Raw genomic sequence first — 8,846 nt, 5'->3', positions numbered from 1 at the left:
ATATATATATATAGGATTGCATTTAAGGCCTGTTAAAATACATAGAATATATTAAAATATATAAATAAAATAAAATAATAAATAATAGAGATCATTTGTTAGATATTTTAAATAATAAATAGTTACTTATTAAATACAATACTAAAACAATTAATTGGTTTGGTTCATAAAACTGCAAAAAATAAGAATGTCATAAGAGTCATTTGTTTGGTCATTCACTTAAAATAACCAACTCGAAAGACTTATATTTATATTAGATGTCTGAATAAGAAACCGGTTCTTGGTTCCCAATCCTAAATACCAAATTAAACAAGATGGCTGTGTGAACACTGAATAACTCACATGCAGTATACAATGGTACAGCAGGAAACAGCAAACCCAAATCCAATATTTGTATCATATCCTGTCTATTTAGCCTGGTCAGATTTTGAAGGCAGCAAATATGTATTTACATTCCCCAATCCTTTGCATGCAGCTGGTGAAAATCATAAAAAAAGTATTTTGAAGGAATGGATGAAAGCAGCAAATTTATTTATAAAGGTATATAATTTTTTTTTTTTTACTTATTACTCCATTTCTACTGAGAAAAAAATATTTAATATTCACTTGGCTATCTCCAAAGCTCAAACTTGAATTTGCTTTAGATCATTAGACATGAAGGTGCTCTGGAAGCCTGTCTGAAACCAGGGGGAACCTTCATACATAGTCACTGACTAACAGCAGCGAGACAGCAAGGCTTCTTTTGGATTCAAATTCAATGCTTTGTGTGTGGGAAGCTTCAAGTCATCCAATGGGTCTTGGGGTTACGTGAGACCGGAAAAAATAAATAAATAAATAAAATATTCCCAAAAACGGCATGTTATATTACAGGTCTCTGGTCTTTCTGAGGTAAAGCTGTTGCTAGCATTTTGGAGCAGTGCTGCTTTCAGAAGCAGGTGCTGCTGACAGCTCGTCTGCATGGCTGTCAGGGAACGAGTGCTGAGCCAGGTGTCCTGAATGAAAAAGATTTGGTCAAAGCAGAACGGGGATGGGGGAGCGTGGCCCGCTGCAGCTCTAATGCCCGTAATTGGATGTGAAACAAGTCTGAGAAGTGAGCTTAGAAGACAGGCTTAGCAAACACAAACAGACTCGAAGTGTCAGAGGGAGAGCGAGGGACTGGGGCGAGTGTAGAGATGGAGGAAGGGGGATAAGTGTGACAGTGAATGTGCTGCTATCACTTTCTTCCCCAAGCAAACACTCGCTGACAGAGGGAGAGTTCGGCCTGGCAAAAGAAGATGCAAACTGATGGGTAAAAATGCAGCAGGGATAAAACAAGAATGGAAAAACCAATAGGACAAAGCCAGAATAAAAGAACTTGAGAGTATACAGAGATTTAAGCTTTAAAATCTGTTGAGAGAATGATCATTACTATCATTTGATACTGGAGTTCATTACACAAAGTACATCAAACCAAGTAAATGGCTACTGAAAATTAAGCTTTGCCATCACAGGAATAAAAGACATTTTAAAATATTATAATTATTATATTAAAATAGAAAAACATTATTTTAAATTGTAATAATATTTCACAATATTATTGTTTTACTGTATTTTTGATTAAATATAGCCTTGGTGAGCGCAACAGACTTCTTTTAAAAACATTAAACAGATCTTACCAACTCCAAACTTTTGATAGTATATTATAGTGCTTATGTATGTATATATATTTAAATAATATGGTTAGAACCAAAGACAATTTAAATTACAAGACCAAAGACACAATAAAATAGAAATTCAGATGGACAGAAAAAATAATGTAGCTCTGGAGTGTGTCAGGAGCTTTAAGTGTAGACGGCTCTGTTGATTATAATGGAAGCAATGTAGTTTGATCACATCACAATGTCTGATTGCTAGTACTTTACATATATCATGTCTAAATGCCAGCCATGGCACATAGCATCCAAATTTGAACAACAACATTAACACCAGAGCAAAAAAAAGGTCTCCCTGCCTACATTGAGTGAAGTCTGTACTTTGAGTGAAGTCTGCCTAGTGACAGAATCAGATGCATTTACCAGTGCAGAGAACTTTGCCAACAAAACATCAACGTACTATATTATTCCCAATGTGTTTCTCATCATACAGTCAATGTCATGACTGACCTATTGTCCCAAATCCAGACGGTATAATGTGAGCAGGTGGTGCTACGAGGTAGGTCACAGCTATGAAGTTCTTGAGTCTGGTCTCCCCCGTGCACAAGGTGTCCTGATGGACACAGGTGGCCACTAAATGGACATAACACCTCCATAGCAATGACCTCCTGGCCCAGTGTCTCTGGACCTACTGCACTCAGCATGGCACAACCTTTAGTTCCACCACCACTCAAGGACGCCACACCACATGGACACATTAATCCCTTTTAATTTGCATTTGAAATAAAAGACCCTGAGAGGCACATCCACCCCTGTCCCACTCTATCCATCCACATGTCAGTACTTAGAACTGGCTAAATGACTATGGACCTTTTTCACAAACTGTGATTATGTTTTTCCATAGTTACCAATGTTGTAAATTTAGAAAAAAAGTGTTTTATATTTTTTATTTTAATGTAAATGTATAATACAATGCTTTGTGTTTTCTCAATTTAATGTCAAATGTTTCTAATACAACAGCTGAGGGAGTGATGACAAATTTGATATCTTTCTCTCATCTGACCAACATAATCAATCTCTCAATATTTTATCCTCTTTTGGAAAGTCATAAAAAGGCTATTGTGGATTTATTTTTATTATTTTATTTTTTTTGCTAGTGGGGCAAACTGCAATGCAAAAATTGCATTTGTTGTAGTTTCCATTTGCCAGAAATTTACCAACCTATAACAACTTCCGCCTCTGAGAACATTGGAAATGTGAAAAGGGTCCATACAAAGGCAAGGGCTACGATCGGACAGCCATTTCTTTATTACTGCGCATTCAGAATAGTATAATTACTGTTTTGGTTTCATCTGATTGAAAAAAAAAAAAAAAAAACTTTTAAAAATATATTTACTATAAGCATTTTTAACTATAATCGCCAAGCCCTAATGACAAATTACTTAATTAATAATGTGCCATCATTTTCCATCAATGCCATCAGCTTCCAAAAATAAAACCACAAATAAAGCATGAGTGAGAATCAAATGCATAAAGAATGAGAAAGAGAGAGCGAGCAAGTGAAAAACAAGCAGATCTGTTTGAACCATGTGAGCCAGTGGAACAGTGAAGCGGCTTCAACGTAATGCCTCTGACTGCCTGACGTGACACTGGTTGAAATTCACACAGTCCTTTAATCACTAACCACCTGACTGGAGTCATTAGCCTGTACTCACCTGGAGTGGTGAAGCAACTGTAAGAGACCTTCAGGTGTGAAGACCAGAGGTTCAGTAATCATGCTTAACCCTGCAGTGATCATACATCACATCCCTATTAAAGACTCAGATCAAAGAGATTTTCAGCAGCTCTCACCATTACTAGGACCTTTCCTGCTCGAAACAGAACAGTTCTCCAGACTTCAAAGGACCTCCAAGAGGTGGGGATCATTGTATTCATCGCTGGTTTTCAATTCAAAATTGTTGAGCCATAGAGAAAAAGAACAGTTGAGGCTGGACACTCCAAACACTCTCAATTTTCTTCTTAATAGTTTTCTTGAAGTCGGCATGAAACGGAAGAAGTGACAGATATTTTCTTCCACATTGTGACATACATCTGAGTGTAACAGAATACTTAAAAAGCAAAATCATAGAGCGGTTGGTTCTATATATCAGTTGTTGATTGGATTTTGAGATATAAGCATTGCAAAAATGAATGAGAGCTTGCCATCGACTGTGGAGGGCCGGGGTTTTAGCTTAAATGTAGTAAATGAGAATTTTTTTTTGTTAAAAATATTTTAAGTTTCCTCTTAGTACTTCTTAGGTCCTCTTGCCTTTGTATGGACCTTTTTCACATTTCCAAGGTTCTCAGAAGCGGAAGTCGTTATAGTTGGGTAAATTTCTGGAGGATGGAACATGTTCTTTTCTTTTCTACTACTACTATGACGATGTCAAAACTGATATGGCATTTTTCAAAAATTGCACTTAATTATGAACTTCTCACAATTTATCCTAAGAACTGTAATTTCTGTCTCAAGACTTCTGGGTAATGAATCCATAGCACTAAAGTTATTAGAGTTATAGGTCACAGCAGGGCCGGAGTGGGACTCATTTTCAGCCCTGGAGTTTTATGCCTTACCGGCCCACTTTTTTCTCTTTTTGATCTATTATTCGCTCGCATATCTCCTACAACTGAGGCTTTTGTTTTTGTTTTTTTGAGCAAGGTGCCACTGTCAGGGGAGTCAAAAGATAATTACATCATCATTAGGGTTGCCAATTAACTTCAGAAATGGAAAATAAGGGCTAATTGTGATTCTTTATCTTTTATTCTTTAAGAAAATAGTGTTTATTCTTGTAGAAAATAAGTGTTTATTCTTTAAGAAAATAAGGGACAGAATAAGGGATGATCTAAATATTTGTACTGTACAATAATGTAGGCCTATATCTGCCTGCAGTTAAAAAGTTCTCAGAAATAATCACATTTGTTTTGCTTAACCCATTTATGTACAATTATTCTAAAAAACAAATTTAATGTCATTCAAAAAATGCCATCGGCCTGAGTAAATTTTACCATTATAGAATTGTGACTTTACAAGGGTGTAGTAATTTAGGAGGTGAAAACACTGTGAAATTACAAATGGCATGGAATTTGAAAGCATAACAACTGAAGGTCTATGAAACATCAGTCAATAAAGCATTTTTTTAAGCAATGGCACAAAGTTTTGAACTAAAATATTGTTTCAACCATATAGCCTGTGTATGAATAAAAATGCATACTTTTCAATGAAAGAACACTTAGAGTGTAGGTTGCTTTTGGTGCTTGGATTTGTACTTCAATATAATGAGGTCCAAGTTTAAGAATAGCCTACACTAGTTGTTTTTGTTTTTTTTCAATGTATTTTTTTCTCTCTCTATTTAACAGCATTAACTTACAATGAAATACGTCTTTGTTCAGGTAGACTGAATGTTTTCCTGTCTTGCTAAATGTTGGGCTCATGATCAATAAGTTGCATTCGCCCAAACTGATTTTGTAAAATCAAAACGCGGACAGTGAACCTGGGTGCAGTTAGTGCGAGTCGCGCTCACTGTGAAGCGGGAGCAGCCGGCAGAGGATTCCGCTTGGTCTTAAAGCCTTCCTCAAACGCCTACGTTCACAAATAACAATGATTTTCGCAAAAAGAATGATTAATTATCAATTGAGAATTTGTTATTATTATGGTCTGGTGAAATTAATAATATGGGCTGCGAGAAAATAATAAATAAAAAGAGTAGGGCTGCTGTGAGTGCAGGCAGCATATTTCAACCCAGTACCATGACAACACACCGGCCCTCGCGGCCAAAAAACAGACCGGCCCACCGGGAATCCTCCCGGTGCTCCCGATTAGCCAATCCAGGCCTGGGTCACAGTACTAAAGAATTTTGCTTTCGCTGTTCCAAGTCAATGGGAACCTAAACTGTTTGGTTAGAAACATTTTTCAAAATACTGAATCTCTTTTTGTGTTCAGCAGAAGAAAGAAATGCATACAGGTTTGGAACGACATGAGGGTGAGTAAATGATGACAGAATTTTCATTTTTGGGTGGACTATGCTTTTAATTTGTCAGAGTTTGCCTCTATCGTGCTTTGTCTACCAAAGTATAGTGGCTTTCTTTTCTTAGGGCCCATTTCTAGAGAGTTCATGAGTGTCTTTCTTCCTGATCTTGGAAATACAGGATATAGGCCAGCTTGTTTTTCCAAAAACCTTTCAAACATCTCAGTCCAACAAATTCAATTTATTGTTTGTCCCTGTTCTATGCCAAAGCTGAGAAATATCCCCTTATCCTGAAGCTTAAATCGCAATTTGATGTAATCGCTCTCATTTTAGCAGGCTTACTTACACTACTATAAATTAAACTTTAAGAAGAACTCATCAACCTTGCAAAGTTGGTTATTCGTATGCAAACGATAATATAATAACAGATCATTATTAAACGCATTTACTTTACTTATACTTCATTTTAGAAATGTTTTTAGGAACTTGCTTGCATGTATCTCAAACTACCTCCTGCAGTACGTTTCATTTTTTTCCACAGTCCATCTGAGGTCACAGCGCAAGAGCTCGCAGCAAAACAGGCAGTCTGAACACTTTCTGTGCCTGAAGTCCCACAGGGCCATTAACTGGTGTGTGATAGTATTACAACAGCTTCCAAGACAGAGGAAGAGTATTCCACAGTGATAATTTGAAGGAAGACTGGGAGAGGAAGTGTGTGGGTCGCAAAGAGAGAGAGAGAGAGAGAGAGAGAAAAGACGCAAGGCTCCTTTGGTGTTACTTCAAAGGAATGATGGCATCCTCAAATCATCTGATGCATTTAAGATGATGTAAGTACACACTTACAGTGCTTCTGGCACACGTGAAACATACCAGTACACTCGACTGTACGCTCACAGCAGAAACAGATAGTGAAATCAGTCATTTAAACAGCCTTATAGATGTACATGTAGGTCTTCACAGTATATCATTTCATGCAATAACTCACAACTGCAGTTGAGATCCCATTGCTTTCACTTTGTGTAGCAGCAGAACTTATGAATGAAAATATTAATTTAGCCACATAAATACACCACAAATGTAATAAAACTTCCATGTGGTCTATATTCACTGCTGCTCTTGTGGAAACTGAAATAAATATGCTAAATTTGTCACCAGAGAAAAAGTGCAACTTCTTTACATATCTGGGCAGGAGCAAAAAGGGATGCCTGCTTGCCAACCAAAATTAAATAAAGCATTCAGAGCTCTGTATATAAATTTAAAACTATAAGGAGGCAGCCCTGACACCCATTTTTGAAAAATCGTACTGAGGCAGACGGCTAAGCAAAAGAGCCCATAAATAAATGACATGCTCAAAAATACACACTACTGTAAATACATAAATAAGTTAAAAGATACTCCCCCAAAAACATAAGCAGAATATGAAGTTATTACAGCATAGAACTACATATTAATTATTCCTTCATCCTCCATTATATATTGTCCAGCCACTTCTGTAGATGTTGGACAAGTCAATATGAGCTCACTGCACGTTTACACCAATACAAAATGTCTTTCAAAATTTCAGTCCCTTTCAAAATGAACCTAGACAGCATATAAAGTATGTAATGTTGAATCTACACATTTCACCTTTCATAGAAATCACACACAAAATGCTGCAAGAAATCTAAATCTAGTCATCACTGACATTATTGAACCTGTTTGCTGAAATTTGGGATGGTAAATGTAGGACCCTATGAAACCAGTTTTATTTTTTCCCAAATTCCTTTTTATTTTTTTCTAAATTCAGTTTTTTTCTGTTTTAACGGTTAAATTAAATGTTATTAATCAAAAGCATGTCTAATTAATTGAAATCATGTAACTTACACAATTTAACAGCAATTTTCCATTTTTTCTGGATTCCATTTTAATGGTTTCATTAAATTTTAGTAATCAAAAGCATCCCTATTTAATTGATTTTATTAAAAAAATAATTTATTATTATAATTTTTTCCAGAAAATTGTGTATTTTCATTTTTCTGGTAAATAATTGTTATGGTAAAAATTATGTTTTAATAATAATTTTATTAGTAGTAGTAGTACTATCATTACATTAAGTAATATATTGCTGTCACAGTTTCTTCAAGTTAAACCAAACTTTTTATTTTGACGGGTTGCTGTAAAGACCTTTCATTTTCTTTTTGTAGAAAACGATTTTGTATAACGATAGATTTTCTCAAAACGTAAAATTTTCTCAAAATGGTAAAATGCTCATAAATGACTCTCGGAGAAGCTCTGGAGATTATGTTCATGTACTCATATACTGTTCATGTACTCATATACATGTGCACTTCAGTACATGTGTAGTAAATTAAACCGTGTGTCTGCACCATTCATTCACATAGAGACACGCAGAACATGCAAGATTCCATATCGCGTTTTCATTTAAGTGTACTGACCTACTTTTGATTTATTCATCCAAATGTGACATTCCGCATTATACAGTAATTTCCATTTTTATGGCCTGATTCCGTGATTCCGTCCGCGTTTTCCACATTGCGGAAATCATAGGGCCCTATAAATGTTGGTTTACATGACATGACATTGAGGTTACAGAAGGAAAGGGCAAGCGCTGCTTGCTTTGTTAGCTCCAATACTCACCTCAATGAGTTTACGCTCATAGCTGGCAGCCAGTTCCTCTATATCAGCCACAGACCGGTTTTGCAGGGCTGGAGGGGGACCGTCACAACTCCTTTGAATGGTTAATGCTGGGAAAAAATGTAACACACAGTAGGAAGTGCAATCAAATGAAAACAATAAAAACAATAAATAAAATAAAATAAAACATCTAAATATAACACAAAGATTTAAAATGAGGTAATTGTCTAAATGCTAAAATACTTTCTCCCACCCCAGTTTATTGTGCACAGTCAAACAAAAAGAGTGTAAATGTCGTGACACGTTCAGCTTTCAGTTCCAGCACAACCAATGGCATGAGTTGGGGCGTGTTTGATGAACATAGAAGACGAGGAGCAGAAGTACAGTATAAGATGTCTGGAAACAATTATTTTTGCATTCTGCAATTTGGTTGCACTAAAAGTGGAGAAATTACACACTTCAGCTTTAAGGCAAATTAGATTCAGAAATTTCATTTATATGATTATGTCTTGTAAATAGAGATGCACCGATTGCAATTTTCTTGGCCGATTCCGATTTCCGATTTTTTGGAAGTGTG

The 8,846-nt window shown here is 36.0% G+C and overlaps 1 protein-coding gene across 1 annotated transcript in view; it reads right to left on the bottom strand.

Moving 5' to 3' along the window:
• The window catches only part of snx29 (sorting nexin 29), a 122,745-nt gene that overhangs the window by 57,993 nt on the left and 55,906 nt on the right, over positions 1–8,846 (bottom strand). The window contains exon 15 of the mRNA XM_016542480.1: positions 8,273–8,379. Within this exon, the coding sequence (XP_016397966.1) occupies positions 8,273–8,379 (107 nt within the window). The remainder of the gene's footprint in view (positions 1–8,272; positions 8,380–8,846) is intronic.

Source organism: Sinocyclocheilus rhinocerous, unplaced genomic scaffold, assembly GCF_001515625.1.
Source record: "Sinocyclocheilus rhinocerous isolate Xijiao unplaced genomic scaffold, SAMN03320098_v1.1 scaffold1390, whole genome shotgun sequence".
NCBI classification, from domain to species: Eukaryota; Metazoa; Chordata; class Actinopteri; order Cypriniformes; family Cyprinidae; genus Sinocyclocheilus; species Sinocyclocheilus rhinocerous.
Note: the sequence above shows the minus strand (reverse complement) of the source record. Positions and strands in the feature narration are given on the sequence as shown.